At 48.6% G+C, this 18942-nt stretch overlaps 1 protein-coding gene across 1 annotated transcript in view; it reads left to right on the top strand.

The window, feature by feature from the left end:
• The window catches only part of SH3BGRL (SH3 domain binding glutamate rich protein like), a 272717-nt gene that overhangs the window by 190629 nt on the left and 63146 nt on the right, over positions 1-18942 (top strand). The window contains exon 2 of the mRNA XM_078688504.1: positions 8954-9139. Within this exon, the coding sequence (XP_078544630.1) occupies positions 8954-9139 (186 nt within the window). The remainder of the gene's footprint in view (positions 1-8953; positions 9140-18942) is intronic.

Raw genomic sequence — 18942 nt, 5'->3', positions numbered from 1 at the left:
TCGTCAATTTTACGAAGCTATGTATGCCATCTTTGGGCGGCCAGACTCTGACAGTGCGTCATTGGGCCCTGCGGACTCGGCTGGGGCCCTGGCCCATCGATGCTTTCGGCTCCGGCGCTGCAGGGTCCCCTTGGAGCCAGGCCTGGATCCTGATCGGCGCAGGTCGACCTTGTTACACCTCCCCCAGTGCCAATTTCAGCAGCACAACGTCCGCGGCCGGCGTTGGCTGTGTCCCCAGCTAACATCAACCCTGGCCTCCGCCTCGATGAAGACGCGGCGCCGGACCAACATCAACCGACGCCAGATCTGATGCCGACAGGTACTTTTGTGCCCTTGTTCTACTCTGGCTCTTTTAGACAAGATTGACTGAGGTGGTGCAAGGACTCTTTCGACAGTGGGGAAAGCCTTGGTTAGATCTATTCGCCACCGAAGAGAACGTGCAATGTCAGCAATTCTGCGCGTTGGAATTTCCATGGCGGCACTCGCTAGGTGACGCTTTTCATCGCGAGTGGAGTTGAGGTCTTCTATATCCCTTTCCGACTATACCACTTCTGCCCAGAGTGCTGAAGAAGATCAGTGCGACCAGACCCAAGTCATTCTTGTGGCTCTGGATTGGGCACGAAGAGTCTGGTATCCTGAGCTGCTAAACAGGGTCATTGATCCTCCGATCAGACTGCCTCTTCGGGAGGGTCTTCTGTCGCAGCAGCAAGGGACGGTCCTCCACCCGAACCTGTCCAGCCTCCACCTCCTTGCGTGGAGATTGAGTTGCGGCAGTTGACGTCATTTGACCTGCCTCCCGAAGTCTGTGATTTTATCTTGGCAGCCAGGCGTCCCTCCACTAAGACGGTATACGCCTGCAGATGGAACAAATTTGTGGCATGATGCGTAGCAAAGGCTGTGGATCCCCTTTCTACCCCTCTTTCTGAGGTTCTCTTGTTCCTCCTTTCTTTGGCCCAGCAGTGCTCTGCTCTGGTCAATTTTAAAGGGCTACCTCTCTGCCATTTCAGCCTTTCTTAGGCGTCCTGATCAGCCTTCTCTGTTCAATTCCCCTGTTGTAAATCGTTTCTTTAAGGGCTATCTCATCTTTTTCTTCCTGTTCCCTTCATAATGCCCAAGTGGGACTTGAACTTGGCTCTTACGTATCTTATGTGCGCTCCCTTTTGAGCCACTACATAACTGTCCTCTAAGGCTTAAGACTTTAAAAACGGCCTTTCTGGTGGCCATCACCTCTGTGCGCAGAGTGAGTGAGCTCCAAACACTTTCTTATAAGCCTCCTTTTCTCGCTGTTCATCTGGACAAGGTTGTCCTTCGGACTCATCCATCCTTCCTTCCCAAAGTGGTTACTTCTCTCCACGTTGGACAGACCATCACTTTGCCCACCTTCATTCCACCTTCCAAAGAGGAAGAGAGGCTCCACCGTCTGGATCCAAAACGTGCGCTTTCATTTTATTTGGATTGCACAAAGCAATTCCGGGTGGATGACCAGCTCTTTGTGGGCTACGTGGGTGCTAAGAAAGGTCAGGCCATGCACAAACGTTCCTTCTCTATATGGGTCGTCTTGCGCATCGAAGCTTGCTATTCTTTGGCAAAGAAGGAGCCTCCAGTGGGGCTACGCGCCCATTCCACCAGGGTGACGGCAGCTACCACTGCTTTGGGACGTGGAGTCCCACTCAATGACATCTGTCAGGCAGCTACGAGGGCATCGCTGCACATGTTTACAAAACACTACTTCCTGGACAGCCAAGTCCGGAGAGACGGCTTCTTTGGAAGTTCTGTTCTCCAGGACTTTCTGGTGTGAACTTGGTTCGCAGACCCACCTCCGGGGTTAGTATTACTGGGTTATCTATTCTAAGGTAAGGAATCTATAACTAACTGTTTCTTTCAGATGAACAAGTTACTTACCTTCAGTAATGATATATCTATAAGAAACATAGGTTAGTTTTAGATTCCTTACCGCTCCACCCATCCTCCCCGTTCTGCGACGTGACTTCTAGGGTTAAGGATTTCCTTTTATGGCCCTAGTTTTGTGAACCAGTGGTCAGTGTCTTGCATGGCTCTGTGCTTTTCGCGTAGAAAGTCGTGTAGAGAACTGACGTCAGCGTGCGAAGGCGTCTAAGTAGCTACCGCGACGTCATCCCAGCGACCACGACGCCAACGACAAACGCGGAGCCGAACGACGCCACCTTTCGACGTGCAGGGCTACTGCTGACGAAAAACTACGCGGATCCAGTCTGACGCCTGAGGGTAATTCTAAGTAAGGAATCTATAACTAACCTATGTTTCTTACAGATATATCGTTACAGAAGGTATGTATAACTTGTTATTTAGCCTTGAGGTTCAGGGGTGCCTGGACCTTTCTTGTTAGTTTCTCTGTGGTTGCTAGGCAACCTTGTGAAGGTACAAAAAGGTTGCTGAAATTAAATGTTCACTGTTTTACTATATCAGGACTAGCAATTAAAGTTAAAATCCGAGCCTATTTCTGCTGATATCATCCGAAATATTTTACCTATTGTTGAAACATTTCATTGACACTGTTTGGCTATTAAAGCGTTTAGTGATTGCCACGTGTTGTTTAGGCACATATCGGGGTAATGTGTTTTTATGAGCTAGGGCCTGAAGGTGCACAAACCGTTAAAGGTGCTTCCAGCTTTGAGGTTTTGGGTAAATGTAGGGAGTTATTAGGAAATTGTGACCTTGTTTGTTGCACACTTCCTGTAGCTTGGGAAGCCCTTTGGAGGGTCTTCTTACAGGCATTTCTACCTCCCGCTTGTACATCATTGTTAATTTACATGCAATATTTAGTTTTGTCTGTAGAAGGCAGGAAAGGCTCTGGAGGACACACCTTGACCCTACAGAGAGGGAAAAACACAGAGCTCTCCTTAGAGACTATAAAGCGGCTGTACTTAGGGATAAACAGGCTCATTACTCCAAACTTACGTCCTCCCTCAAATCACCCGGTGATCTATTCAAGATTGTGGATAATCTCTCCCTCATTCAGACGCCTGATCCTATAACACCCTCACAGGCTCTATGTGATCAGATTTCCACTTTCTTTCATGAGAAGATCATGAATATTTACACAGATCTGGAATCTTGTAACTCCAGTCCTCTTTCTGCCTCTTCCCTGACCTCCCCGGTTGTCTCGGTCCCTACCCCCTCCCACTCTTTTTCCCAGTTCCCCGTTATCACTCTTACCCATCTGAACTCTCTGCTGGACAAGTTAAAGTCCGGATCTCCACTGGACCCATGTCCCCTTAAGGTCCTTAAAGATTGCAGACACACTATCCTTCCGCCTTTGATGGATGTGATGAACATGGCCATTTCAGAGGGGATTTACCCCCTCCCCTGGAAGTTGGCCATTGTAAAGCCCTTACTCAAAAAACCTACTCTGGACCCAGGGACATTAAAGAACTTCCGTCCCATCTCCCTTCTCCCTGCCCCTGCTAAACTACTGGAGTCTCATCTCAACCTCCATCTAAGTGCGTTCCTTGATAGTACCAACTCTCTTGATCACTCTCAGCATGGCTTCCGGAGGACCCACAGCACTGAGTCGGCACTCACAGTGGTGGTCGATAGTATTCGCTCTAAGGTCGACACCGGTCAAACCACCTTACTGGTGCTACTTGACCTTACGGCGGCTTTCGACACCCTGTCTCCCTCCATTCTTGTTAGCCGACTCAGTGAGCTGGGAGTAAAGGGTTCTGCACTTAATCTTCTTGCCTCCTTTCTCGACCAACGGAAGCAAAGGGTCAAGCTAGGCGAGCACATGTCATCTGTTAAAGCCGTGAAGTGTGGGGTCCCTCAGGGATCCTCACTGAGCCCGACGCTTTTTAACATTTATGTTGCTCCTCTCGCCAAGCTTATAAGATCCTTTGGGCTGGAAGTGCTCTCCTACGCTGACGACACGCAGATTATGGCTTCCATCTCCCAATCTGTGAGCTCCACTGCGCATAATTTTAAAAACTGCATGGAGTCGGTCGCCGGATGGATGGTCAAGAACTTCCTTAAATTGAATGGCGAGAAAACGGAGGTCCTTGTCTTTGGGGGCAAAAGTGAGACCTGGTCCCTGGATTGGTGGCCGTCTGTTCTTGGGGCTTGCCCTGTGCCGACGTTCTCTGCCCGCAACCTTGGGATCATTTTGGACACCTCCCTTTCTCTGGACAAGCAGGTTAGTAGGACTGTGTCCACCTGCTGCAATGCCCTGAAGATTCTTAGAAAGATCACTCATTATCTTTCCCCTGGGGCACGCAAACAGGTGGCCATAGCAGTCATTGCCTCCAGACTTGACTACTGCAATGCCCTTTATTTTGGCATTAGCAGTGGTCTTATCCAGCGCCTCCAGACCGTTCAGAACGCGGCGGCCCGGTTTGTTGTAGGTGCCCCTAAACGTTCTTCGGGTACTTCCATCAGAAAAGACCTGCACTGGCTCCCTATGCAGGCAAGGATCAACTTTAAGGCCTTATGCCTTACTTATCGTGCCCTGAATCAATCTGGACCGGAGGCAATACGTGCTCTTGTGGCCCATTATGTCCCTGGGAGGACACTGCGCTCATCCAGCAAATGTCTACTTACTGTCCCCCGCATCGCCAAAGCCAGATGGGGTGGAAGGTCCTTTCGCTTCCTTGCGCCCAGACTCTGGAATACGCTCCCAAATGACCTCAAGGGGATCTCTTCACACATACATTTCCGTAAGGCACTTAAGACTTGGCTATTCCAACAAGCCTATCTCTAATTCCCCCCTGGTTGATTTATGAGCTCTCTTGATTCCACTCTCAGCGCCTTGATGCCTCCGGGTTTAGTAGCGCTTTCTGCATATAAATTTTCTTTAATAATAATAATAAAGTACTTAAAAAAACAAAAAACTAAGGAAACGCACTGACTGGAAATTCATTTATTAAGTTCTATTTGTTGTATTGTTGACCTGTGTGTCTCTAGCCCACAGCAACTCCCTGAGTAAGCCTTGGTCAGCTCTGCCTCGCTAACCTAACCGTTAAGTATTAAAACTGGTACTAGAGCCCCAGTTTGAGGGCCTGCAGTACTAGGGTTCCAGGGCACTGGAATCCAATGCTCCCAGTTGTTCCAGTAAGGGCCCAGTGCCTCCGACTGCCCTGGAACCGTCTAACTCAAATGTATCACAGTTGTCTTTATCACCTCTTCGGAATAGGGCTTTTTTAAGTTTGGATAAGTAGAAGGCAAGTATATTGCTTGGATTTCTTGCACCGTAGATAAAATACACTTTGAGGACCACTGCATAAACTGTTCCCATATTCAGTGCTTCTAGAAGCAATCTGGTGTCCCAATGCTGATTGTAGCGTAGGCAGCCACCCTGTATTATCCTGATGGAGCACTGGTCCTAGCTAAAGGTCACTTCTCTGCCTCTTAATTGTACCTTGGGTTCCTTAATGGCAGGTGTTTCAGTTTTTGGCAACACAATGGCAATACTTTCAGTAGATTATCAGTAGAAGGGCAAACAAGTTTAGGAGATGAGCATTAGTTCATGGGATCTTGTTTGAAGAAGTAGAAAACAACCAGATGACCCACTTGAAGATACAGATGGATTTCTCCTTTCAATAGGCGTTAAAGCCTTGTGTGAAAAAATTGCTGTAGGACAATCCTGTCTTCGGCCAGCTTTCAAAATGTGTCATGTTAGCATAATTAGATGTAGGGGAAGAGACTTCAAATAGCCTTATTTATTGTGGACTGTTTATGGTATGTGAACTTTACCTCCTCTTAATGTGTTTATCACATTCTGTAAATCTCAAGCTTTAAAATGATCATGGTGGCCCTTCTATGGCTGCTGAGGTCTTATTCCCTGACTTATTTGATGTATTTTTAGGGGCCCTGTTGGTAACAGATACATATTGAGCAACTTTACCTAGACACAAGTGCACAATTTCTAACAATCTCACCTACTGGTACCTTTGCTTATCTAAAGGCTAGAGTTGTTAATGAAATCAAGAGTAACTATCATTCATTAATCCTTTTAAAATATAGCTCTAATTAATACTGACATTTTCTTTATTTCTTCTTCACTACGATAGCAGTAATTATGACTTTCTCATTCATACTGTTTACTGTGGCTGCTATGCTATGAATAGTAATTTATTAAATATGATATCTTCATTTATTTTTCGAGTTTACTGATGAACTGTTTGGCTGATTAAATAACTTGAATGAAAGTTATGGCCTCTTTCACATTAAATTTTAATTTTAAAAGATAGATCCTCTTATAATTCACTTTCTTAGGCATATTCTGGAATACACAAATTTACAATAAGAACTAACGCCACACGTTTTGTAGAGGAGGTGCAAGCTTAGATTGGTGTTTTATTGTAGTACCATTTCTGGGTTCGGCTTTATTCTAAAACTCGAACGTAATGTGGGAAACATAGCCATGACTCCTAACAGCAAAGGTTTATAACTTCAGATTACTCAATGCAGCCCATACCAACTTAAGTTCCTTAACATTTTGTTAAAAAAATGCAGGGTTGTGGTTTAATCATAGAAGATGGTGGGTTGTCTTTAATAGAGCTCAGCTGATGTCTGATGATCCTTCAGAATCCTTTGGTCATCATAAATGCTTCTTCCGCCACAGCGTCAAAGCCTCTCATGTAACACACTGGGCAATGCCCTTGAGGTGAACTTTTGAGGCTGTGGTCCAAAAGGAACGGATACTGGTCTGGGGCATGTTCAGGTCGAAGAAGATGAACCTATGGCCATCTTGAAGAGAAACATATAGCTCTCCAAGCCCTCAGCATTAACTCCTCCGTGCTCGGAGACCTGCACCATGGCGGGAGACCAACACAAACATAGTGGAACAGGAGAAAGTAAAAAATGCTGCATCTTCATGGCATCAGAGACAGCAGCCCGAAGCAAACCTGACCAGCTGAAGGCGGATAGGGAACTCATCCTGGACAATCCAGTGTCCTGTGGCAGTAGACACCTAACTATGCTTGGCAGTTTTATTCAGCATTTGGTTGACTGTCCCAAGGAACAGGCCTTTGCAGTCAGACCATGTAATGGACTCCAGTGTCTGCTGTGACAGAGGGATTGTCTCACTCCTGTGGTGCAGTCTGGTGAGCTTGGTCAGCGGTCTGCAAGGAGCAAGGCTCTTGAGGCATAAAAGTGTGCTAGGTGCTGATGGATCCTGGTTTCTCAGTCGTCACATGGAGCTGTACCTCGTTCTAGAAGGCCCTCAGCATAGAGTGTAATCCCGAACTTGCCAGAGCAAGATGGTTTGAATAAGTGTCTGCCTGACACCTTCTTAATGTTTGCTTCCCTAACCGGTACTGTTTCTTTTGTGCACCCATGGTTCCCTGCAACAACCGGTATACTGAGGAGACAAAGGCATGAGTCTACATTCTGTCTTGTAATACCGTACATGTGACACCAATATTTGTGGCTGTCACCCAGCTGTTTATCCCATGTCCCCCGGCACTCTGATTCAAGGACTGAGGTGGTACATGCAGGATACTCTCTCTGGGAGTCTTCAATTTCTCCTGTTCCTCTAGACGTACTCCAGAATGGCTGCCTTGTAAGACTGATTCAACATTGCCGGAGCCCAAGATGAGCAGAAGTGTTATTAAAACTAGCACACGTGTATACTGACTACACCCTACCTTTAAAAAGCGTTATCCTAGTGGTGAGGCTTTGTAGCTGGTCCACCAACCTTGCATTTGATGTAGAGTTTCCCAGATTGCAGTTGCTTTTTTCACATGAATAATCCTTCTTTCTCAACTCCTCTGAAATCTCCTGATGCCGTTTTGGAGAAAGAAATAACTAGGTAAAGAGACCTGACTGAAATGGGACCACAAGTCGCCATTTGACCTGTCTCCTCCTTGCTTCTGGGGTAGACACTGGGGCAACAAGAGTTGTCAAACCATGCTCAATGGCCCGGTCTGGCTGATGTCCTTATCTGGTCAATCTTCACTCTGAAGACCACGCATACCAGCCTCCTTCTAAGCCCCCTCTTCACCTTCAGTTTTTATTCTCCAGTTTAGATCGACAGCCCAGGGAGAGGGCCCTTTATGGTCATTTGGGTCACTCTAGATGTGGGCTTCTTCCATTCTTGGTTCACCTATATTGACATAGGTTGCGAGCCTGGCTACCTTTATCTAATGTTTTCTATGCAATAACAATTGTTATTAACCCATTATTAATGTCGGGGGCATGAACCTCCACTTGTCTTGATCTTCTTGTTTGGAGTTGATTATATGTTGTTTTTGGGAGTCCGCAGAAGTTCCAAACTATGTCTGGTACTAGGCGAACTTGATTGGGCAGAAATAGTTGGCAGAGGCTTCCTTAGATAGCATAGGGCAGGAATTAGTACCTAGCTCTAGTACCATGTCTTTTATCCCACTACCCTCCGTCTTTTTGTCTAAATGATGCAAGTTGACATTTGACAGAGGCATGAGGGATATTCTGATATATATAATTGCGCCTTCCACCTACTCATTCTTAACGAATGGTTGTATGGTCCTAAGTCTAATCTGGCTTATAAATAGAAAATTAGGTCTTGGGCAAAGTTGACCCTCTAAATGATTTTTCTGGAGGGAAACTACCCAATCATACTTCCCATCAACTTAAACTGTGGTCCGAATATACCCCAATACTCACTTTCATAAGTGGCACCACTCCGGGACTTCTCTGGCTGGTAAGTCATTGGGGTTTTGTCGGTAAAAGACATAATGTCCAGCATCCACATGTGGTCCTTTTTATTAATTTTACAAAATGTCTAAATTATATAAGTACCAGTTATTCTGACAACTATAATTGCGTCATGCCCTTTCCCCCATATTTACAAGCTTATGAGGTTATTCCTGAATACTTTCTAACTGAAGCAAAGCTCGCAATATTAGCACTTTTCTTAAACAATTCTAATTCATTACAATTGTTGAAATATTGCTGTTGGCCACATCTAAAAGACTGACCATACTGTTGGTTTTTTACTCAGATCAAGAAACAACAACAAGATGTTATGGGCTTCTTCGATGCTGTGAAGATCCAGTATGAGGAGAAAGATATTGCAGCAAACGAAGAGAATCGGAAATGGATGAGAGAAAATGTTCCAGAGAACTGCCGGCCATCAAGTGGCAATCCACTGCCACCACAGATCTTTAACGACAGCGGCTATTGCGGGGTAAGAAGAAAACACCCTGTAACTACTGTTATCTGCGAGAAAAAAGGTATCTCCAGATGCTGACTGCACTTTGCTGTACCCACCTTCCTGCTCATGCGTGTCAGTGGTTCAACCTTTCAATTTGTTGATTATGAACAAAAACCCTTTGGTACTTAAGCGATTTGTACAATGTTCACATCCAAGTGATAAGAAACTACTTCATTTGTGGAAACAGTGCTGGGATGATACCGCTCCAGATCAGCTAGTCCATTGCTTCTTTCCTCTTTGCTGAGGGTGCAGAGTCTCGGTTTATATTTACCTCCACCTGGGCATAGTTTTTTCCGCATTGAGAGAGAATTTTCACTGCGCAGAAAGAAATTTTCACTTTATTTTTTAAATATATCTTTATTAGTTTCCTATACACAGCAACGTGGCATTTGTCATTACATTACATTGTTTGTAGTTCTTTTAGTGCAAATCATAGCTATAATATAATGCTAGTATTCCGTATAAGAAATACATTTGCAATATTCTTCTGACTTGCCAGGCACCGTCCTCTTTCCTAGTCACACATACTTAGTGTATTCCAACCGTTGCAATAATGAAAAACATAACAATTACACAACCAACCAAACCCTACCCTGTGTCTCTAGCAGCAAGAAATGTTCACTTAAATCAAAATCAGTCAAATTTCACAGTGTAGGCAGAGTATTTTATTTACAGGTTTACCGTTCATAAATCTTTTCTATGCATAATGGGTCATTTTCGAACATTTTTCTCTCCTGAATTTGTTTAGGCACACGGACTTTACCCTGGTATCAGACACTGTTTTCTTTCAAGTGTAGCTTATACATACCCACTTTATTAAGGTTACTTAGATAATGCGGCATAATTTGCCTCAAAAGCCTCGGTTTTCATGTGTAAGTAACAAAGTCAAAAAGTATAACGCTGGCACGAAAAAGCCTTCAAACACGCTTCATTTTAGATTCGCCTGTCACAGTTGGTTGCCTGGTACGTTGGAGAGCAGGCATTTGGTGCCCATCTTATTACACCAGTACTGCTTTCATTTTTAGATTCATTGATAAAATATGCTACTGTCCCAGGGGCTCTGAAGTACTAGGAGGGTCGACCACCGGTGTGGGGGTTGCTGGCTCAAAGAGAAACACGGGGGCTTTAATTAAGGGTTTCAAGGAGGGTTTTATTGCAATATATGTTTTCTTCATGAAAACTGAAAGAAGTCTCTAGTCTTTGGATAGCTGTAACTGTCGTGGTGCCTTCTGGTCGTGGAAGTCCTCTACGTGATCCGTCTCAGCTCGAGGTTCCCACGAGGTACCAAAAAGAAAGGAAATGAGAAGGCGGATTACTGCCTGCACTCTGGGATTAACACCAAGGACCGGGAGTGAGGGAAATGAACCCAGGTGAAGTGCTCAACTTTCAAACGGGCGTGCTAGAGGGTGCTTGTGCTCAGGACGGGTTGCCTTTGCGGGGAGTTTCACACAGGAGGCTGTCTCCGCCTCCCAACCCAACCCGCGACCCGGCCCCGTACCTCTCTTAGCCACGCTCCTCCCGTGGGCGCGTGGCAGGGCAAAGCGTCCGACCGTTGGCCTCCCGGCTTGTCGTTCACGTCTGCTTCTCTTCCTCGTTCTCGCTCTGTACTGCCCTCCGCCTCGATGTCCTCCGCCAGGGAAACGCCGTCCGTCCTCGATCCGGAGCTTCCGGCTTTTGACGTCACTGGGGGCGTGGCTCCGCTGCCACCACATTCGGCCTTAAAGGAGCCGTACACATTTACCCCAGTGGGCCACTCAGTCTCGGTGTCTCTGTCTTCCTCGTGCCAGGTATCAGTCTGCGGCTGTGGAGACAAGGCGCAGGGTGAAAGTGGGGTGGCGCACCACCAGTCATTAGAGTTAAGGGTCTCTGGCAAGTCAGACCCGTGACAGCTACAAAGGAAAGTCTGACACCTAGAAACACTGAAAATGTGGGTCTAAAGCTGTCCATTTCAGGAATAAGGAATGTTTTCTCTTTCTTCACAAATGTAACCGGAATTGTAAACAGTGGATTTCTTCAAATATCTACTTCATTCGGATGCCCCATCATCTTTTAAGGTGCTATTAGGTAACTAAATCTGAGGTAGACAACGGTGCCACCATGAAGATGTTGTCTCTGGTAGAGTTTAAACTTAGGATAGGATTTGATTTGCTGGAGCAATGAGAGAAATCCTTTATTTATCTTCTCATTGAGCATTCCCTACTTCAGCCTACTCATTACTATATGCCTGAAAAGCCTGATGATTGCACCTTTACCAAATTTCAAGTGGCAATTTACCAATGTATAATTCTTTTTCCAATCTCCTTCTCAAATGTTACCTTTCAAATAAATGCACTCCTGGAAACTTCATAATGGTTTCTCCTTTTAAAACTAGCAGAAAATCCATACATGTCTTTTCTCTGTGGATGTAATGTGCTAAACATTAAAGGAATTTGCTGTACCTAAGGCCCTTTTCACTTCAATGAAGTGCTCTTGAATGGCGCACACAAATAGTTCTCCGTGATGGGATTTTAGTGGGTGTGCACCTACTTTCATCATTTTTGGCCTTAGCAGCCTATTTCACAGCCTAAACTCATGATTGATGAAACTCTCCACCTTGCCATTCTTCTTCCCCAACCTTCAACAAAGAAGTACTTTTTACATCAGCCTTCGGCACCTAAGACACATAACTCATTTCTGCCTTAAAACTCTCATCCTGGAAGTCAAAAAATTGCAAAGAACTCTTTCAAATCTTAATTCTCTCCTTGTTTGAGTTTTTCTTTGACCTGTACAAAAAAGCTGATGCAGACAGTATAACAGCATGCTTGTGCAATAGTATATTTGTGTGATTATAATCAAATATCTGAAAGAAACAGGTTAGTGTTAGATTCCTTACCTTAGAATATCCCCAGGCGTCAGACTGGATCCGGAAAGTTCTCGTCAGCAGTACCCCTGAGCGTCGGTAGGCGTCATCTGCCGCTCCGCGTCTGTCGTCGGCGTCGTGATCGCCGGGATGACGTCGTTGGAGTACTTAGACGCCGCCCTCGCGCGCTCACGTCAGTTCTTCTTTTTTCCGCGCCAGCAAGCGCAGATCCGGGAATAGCAGTACTCTAGTAATTTTTTTACTAACTTTTTTGATCTCTTTTGATCACTTTTCGAGTTAACTTTCGACTCGCGTGCCGATAGGGATGCCTGGTTTTAAACCTTGCGAGGCCTGTCACCGTCTGATGTCGGTGACCGACCCCCACCTTTACTGCCTCGGGCCGACCATGATGACAAGTCGTGCCCCGACTGCCGGGCCTTGACCTCGAAGGCTAGACGGGAGCGGTCCCGTAAGCGGCTCGAGCTCCGGCAGTCGGCTACGTGCCGCTCAAGGTCCCGCTCGAGGAGGAAGTCGAGAGACTGGTCGCGGAGCCGCAGTCATCGCCATTCGACGAGTCACCACCACTCGTCGGGCTCCAAGTTCTCAGGTAAGTCGAGGCATTTGAAAAAGAAGTCGAAGAGGCGTCATCGCTCTTCTGACTTCCCCGATGCTTGCGTGACGTGGCCGGGGGTTCGGATGACACGGCCCACGCGGCTCCATCGGAGCCGCAGGCGCCGCGTCCAGCTCCATACCTGCCGGTCCCTGGGCTGCACGCGACACCGGATGAGATCAGTGCTTTCCTCATGGCCATGAGGTCGCACTTCACTCAGTCGGAACCTGCCGAGGCGCCTTTTGGACCCGCGGGTCAGACTGCGAGCCCTAGTGGGTCGGCGGCTCCGGCGCCGTCGGGTGCTTCGGCCCCGGCGCCGTCGTCGACTCCGGTCCCGACGTCACAGGGCCTCGCAGGATCCAGGTCGTCGCCAGTCGACCTTACGACTCCTCCGCTGGCGCCGACCCCGAGGGTGTCACTCCCGGTGCCGTCCCCGGACGACGTCAACCCCAGTTTCAGCACCGGTCCGGGTCCGGCGTCGGACCGGCGCCGTCTCCGGCGTTGATGGGTGAGGCCTCCACCTACAACCCGGCTCCATCATTTTTGCCTGCTTATCAGGAGATAGATGACGAGGAGGACTGGGGGGGTCTGAGGACCCTCTGGCACAGCAGTGCCAGTTGAGCCAGTACTGGGCAGAAGAGCTGGGGGAGGCCAGTGGTCTGGACACTTCGCCCGACACTGGATTTGTCTCTCCTACCTCCGTGGCTTCGGAGAAGGGGGCTGCTTACAGCGTGGTGTTGAACAGGGCGGCCAAGGCCTTGGCTCTTGAGCTCCCTGTTGTGGCCGTGAGGACTAACCTCCTCACTGAGGTGCTCAAACCACAGGCAAGCTCCTCGGAGCCTCTTCTGCCGTTTAACGAAGCCCTCACTGACGTTCTGATGGGCACCTGGTCCAAGCCCTCCACAGGCATCCATGTGGATCGGAACATGGCCCGACGCCACCGTCCGACTCCGGGTGACCCCTGCTTTCTGTCCGTTCACCCGCACCCCCGAGAGCCTGGTGATCCAGGCATCTACGTCCCAGAACGCATTCCCGACCGCTCCTCCGGATCGGGAATCCAAAAGGTATGATCAGATTGGGAAGAAACTGTTCTCCTCCCTGTGTTTATGGCTGCAGTCTGTCAACACCGCCTGCCTTTTGGGCCGTTACACCCACTCTCTGTGGGATACGGTTGCGGAGGTGCTGCCACAGTGCCCGGAGGAGGCACCGACACGGCTCGCCCAAGCCCTGGCGGAAGGGTGGGATGCAGCACGCTACTCGATCCGGTGTGGACTTGACACCACGGAATCGCTGGGTAGAGCGATTGCAACGACTGTGGCGGTTTGCCGCCACGCCTTGCTGCGGTCCGCCAACTTTTCGGGGGATGTCCAGGCCATGCTCATGGACATGTCCTTCGATGGCCATCGCCTCTTTGGCGACAAAGCAGACCGTGCGCTGGAGCGTTTCAGACCGCAGAACCAGTCTCAACGTGGTCAGGTACATGGTTACCGCCATGGCGGTGCCGGGGGGCACCGGCAGGGTCAGTCCACATCCGCTCCGGCAGCATCTGCCTCTAAGCCTCCCTAGTCCAGCATTTCAAGCCCATTCCACGCCAGTGGGGGGCAGGCTTCGCCATCACCTCCTCCACTAGGCGTACCATCACGTCGGACAGGTGGGTGCTGCAAATCGTCCGAAGGAGCTACTCCCTCCCCTTTGAAGCGACCCCTCCAGCCATGCCACCGCAGTACCACTGCATGTTGGGGGATCACTTGCAACTTCTGCAGGAGAAAGTTACGGCCCTCTTGGTCAAGGGGGCCATCAAGCGCTTTCCTGGGCCAGAAGTAGGACGTGGTTGCTATTCCCACTACTTTCTGGTACCCAAGAAGGGCAAAGGAGGCCTACGCCCTATCTTGGACCTACGGAGCATCAACGGCTTCCTCCGGAAGGAGAAGTTCAAGATTCTGACTTTGGCTCAGGTCCTAGCTGCCTTGGACCCAGGAGACTGGATGGTAGCGTTGGATTTGCAGGACTCGTATTTCCACATCCCCATCCTGCCGGCCCACCGGCGCTACCTGCGGTTCACGGTAGGCCACGAGCACTTTCAGTTTACAGTGCTCCCCTTCGGCCTTACCAGCGCCCCTCGGGTGTTCACGAAAGTGATGGCGTTGGTCGCAGCTCATCTGCGCACATCAGGGGTTTCAATCTTCCCCTATCTCGACGATTGGTTGTTGAAGGCGGGCTCGCCCCAAACAGTCGTCTCCCACCTCCAGACTACGGTCGACCTCCTGCACTCGCTGGGGTTCTCCATCAAGGTGCCAAAGTCACACCTGTGCCCCTCTCAGAAGCTCCTTTTCATCAGAGCTTTTCTGGACTCGGCGCGGTTTTGGGTTTATCCCCCCGAGCAGCAGGTTCGGGATATTCAGGCTCTGATTCCGATCTTTCAGCCTTTACCCCGAGTCTCGGTCAGGTTGACGCTGCGGCTCCTGGGGCTGATGGCCTCCTGCATCCTTCTGGTGCATCACGCCAGGTGGCGGATGCAGGCTCTGCAGTGGGATCTGACGTTTAAGTGGGCACAGCATCAGGGCAACCTGTCCGACCACGTCCTGATCTCGGGAGGGCACGGCGAGTCAGTTGTAATGGTGGCTCACAAACAGCGATTGGGTCAGCAGCAGATCTCTCTCTCTACCCTAACCGGAGCACGTAGTGGTGACTGATGCATCCCTCCTGGGATGGGGGGGCCACATTGGAGAGAGGGAGATCAGAGGCCTCTGGTCTCCGGCGGAGTCCCGGCTCCATATCAACCTTCTGGAGCTGCGGGCGATCCGACTTGCACTGAAGGCATTCCTTCCCTCTGTCCTGGGAAGTGTAGTGCAGGTGTTCACGGACAACACCACCGCCATGTCGTACTGCAACAAACAGGGTGGGGTTGTGTACCCTTTGCCAGGAGGCTCTGCACCTCTGGCAATGGCTGGAACACCAGGGCATCATCCTGGTGGTTCAACACATCTTGCAGGTTCCCTGAACGCCAGGGTGGACGAACCGGTTCATGATGGATTACGAATGGCGTCTGAACTCTACGTGGCTCATGATCTCTTTCAGCAGTGGGGAGAGCCTTGGTTAGATCTATTCACCACCGAAGAGAACGCGCAATGTCATCAGTTCTGCGTATTGGAATTTCAAGGCGGCACTCGCTCGGCGACGCTCTCCGTCGCGAGTGGAGCTGCGGTCTGTTGTATGCCTTTCCACCTATACCACTTCTGCAGAGAGTGCTGAAGAAGATCAGGCGAGAACGGGCCCAAGTCATCCTTGTGGCTCCGAACTGGGCACGAAGATACTGGTATCCCGAGCTACTCAGCATGTCAGTCGATCCCCCGATTCGTCTGCCTCTTCAGGAGGACCAGGGGACGGTCCTCCACCTGAACTTGTCTAGTCTCCACCTACATGCGTGGAGATTGAGCGGCGGCATTTGAGGCCATTTGACTTGCCTCCTGAAGTTTGCGATGTGATTCTGGCAGCCAGGTGTCCCTCCACAAAAACGCTATACACCTGCAGGTGGAACAAATTTGTGGGATGGTGCACAGCAAAAGCTGTGGATCCACTCTCTGCGCCCCTTTCAGAGGTTCTCCTCTTCCTTCTTTCTCTTGCCCAGCAGGGCTCTGCTCTGGGCACTATCAAGGGCTACCTCTCGGCCATTTCAGCCTTCTTAAGGCTTCCTGATCAGCCTTCTCTTTTCAAGTCCCCTGTTGTGAATAGATTCTTGAAAGGCATCACACACCTTTCCTCCTGTTCCCTTTGTGATGCCTCAGTGGGACTTGAATCTTGTTCTAACATATCTGATGTGCGCTCCTTTTGAGTCACTTCATAACTGTCCTCTTCGTCTTCTGACTCTTAAGACTGCATTCCTGGTTGCCATCACCTCTGCCAGGAGAGTGAGTGAGCTCCAGGCTCTATCTTCTAAACCTCCTTTCCTCTCTGTCCATCCGGACAAGATTGTTCGAAGGACTCGTCCTTCTTTCCTGCCCAAGGTGGTCACAGCCTTTCATATCGGGCAGTCCATCACCTTGCCCACCTTCTATCCGCCTCCGCATCCCTCGAATGAAGAAGAGAGGCTCCATCGTCTGGACCCAAAATGTGCGCTCTCATTCTATCTGGACCGCACACACCAGTTCCAGGTGGACGACCAGCTTTTTGTTGGTTACGTGGGCGCAAAGAAGGGACGGGAGGTGCACAAGCGGACCATCTCTCGGTGGGTCGTCTTGTGCATCAAGGTTTGCTACTCTTTGGCGAAAAAGGAGCCTCCTGTTGGGCTGCGCGCCCATTCCATTTGGGCCACGGCAGCTACTACTGCCCTGTGTCGGGGAGTCCCCTTGCAGGACATCTGCCAGGCAGCTATGTGGGCCTCGCTGCACACGTTTGCTGGACATTACTGCCTGGACAGCCAAGTCCGGAGAGATGGCTTTTTTGGCCCTTCCGTCCTCCAGGACTTTCTGGTGTGATCTTGGTTCGCAGACCCATCACCGGGGTTGGTATTGCTGAGGTATCTATTCTAAGGTAAGGAAAATACCACTAACCTGTTTCTTTCAGATGCACAAGTTACCTTCGGTAACGATATATCTGTAAGAAACAGTAGTTGGTGTTAGATTCCTTACCACCCCACCCATCCTCCCCGTTCTGCGAACCGATATCTAGGGTTAAGGACATCCCTTTCAGGGCCCTAGTTTCATGGCACCAGTGTTGGTTTCTATCATGGCTCTGTGTTACTGGCGCGGAAAGCTATGTACAGAACTTACGTCAGAGCGCGAGGGCGGCGTCTAAGTACTCAGACGACGTCATTCCAGCGATCACGACGACGGACACAGAGCCGCAGACGACGCCTGCCGGTGCGCAGGGGTACTGCTGACGAAAACTTTCCGGATCCAGTCTGACGCCTCGGGATATTCTAAGGTGAGGAATCTAACACTAACTACTGTTTCTTACAAATATATCGTTACCGAAGGTAAGTAACTTGTGCTACTAGCCATTTGGTCTATTATCCTCTCTGAACTCCACTTAAAGCGTATTTCCTTTTATCCAAGCTATTCAATACCCTTTTCTGGTGAAATATTCAATGATCGTTGAACTCCTTGTTCAATAGCTTCAAAACAATAATTTTCTTCCACCAAACTTTTTTTCATAGGAGTATCTTCCAGCACCAAATGTCATTTTGCAATAGCTGCAAGGTGCTGAACAGTCATACTAAACAGAACAAATGTTAGGGGCAGATCAGCGTGAGGAAATTTCCCAGTCCGCCATTTTCCAGGCATTGTCCCATGTGGAACCTTGGGTATGGACCCATTTAATTCCACTATCTGCTGCTCTGTTCCTGAAGTTATTGACCACCATGTTTTATCTGCCCAAATGATTATTGTTGTGTCAAGTGTGTGGTGGACTGCAGGAGAGCTAAGCCAGAACTGTAGTGTGGTGCTGAAATTTTCATGTTTGAGGTGCCATTATTGCAGTAGGACCTCCTTATAATGCATGACATTTTAAACATATTTTTAACTAGTATCCGGTCTAGCGCTTTCAGAGCTAGTCTAGTTTGATTCTGTTTCCACATGTTTAAGAATGATCTGGCTGACTTATTTTGTGGTCCTTATAATTTGATTTTGGGCTGTGTTGGTGGGTATATGTATAGTGGTGTAAAGTATTCTGGGTGTGCTATCAAGAGGTCTCTACTTTGCTTTACCCATTGTAAGTGTTGTAGGAGTAAGAGTAGAGGGATTCACCAAGGCCTCTAGAGGCAACACCAGATAATAATTAGAATTGCTAATTGGAACTTTGTGCGTAAGAGATACCACGGGGGTTAGTCCTATGCTTGTTTAGGCTTGGTGCTCCAAGAGCCCAGACAAGCTCAATTGTAATAGGCTGTTGTGCTGTCAACGAGGACTGGGCCTGAATTTGTGTAGGATACTGTGGTTCACAAGCATCGTGGCCCACCACATTAACAAATATAACTTGAAAGTTAATAGTAACTTAACACCCCCCCTCTCTTTGGCGGTCTGGGGAAATAGGTAGAGGATAAACTATGTAGCTTAGCATTCTGCCCTCTGCTATCACTAGGGCCATACTCAACCCAGTCGCTAATAGCTGCAAGCATGGTAATACAATAACCAATTAAAATGGTATAGAATTACAAACTATGTGTAATACGTTCAGTGGTTGCCCTCAACATACCTTATGGTCAGCATCCCCTGCTGGGTCATACATACAATATAATTACTGATGTGCATTTATTTATATACAGTGGTAGGGGATTTCTGGGCTTTGGAAACAATAATACATAAGTTCCATAGGACCAAACAAATATTG

Source organism: Lissotriton helveticus, chromosome 4_1, assembly GCF_964261635.1.
Source record: "Lissotriton helveticus chromosome 4_1, aLisHel1.1, whole genome shotgun sequence".
NCBI lineage: Eukaryota > Metazoa > Chordata > Amphibia > Caudata > Salamandridae > Lissotriton > Lissotriton helveticus.
Note: the sequence above shows the minus strand (reverse complement) of the source record. Positions and strands in the feature narration are given on the sequence as shown.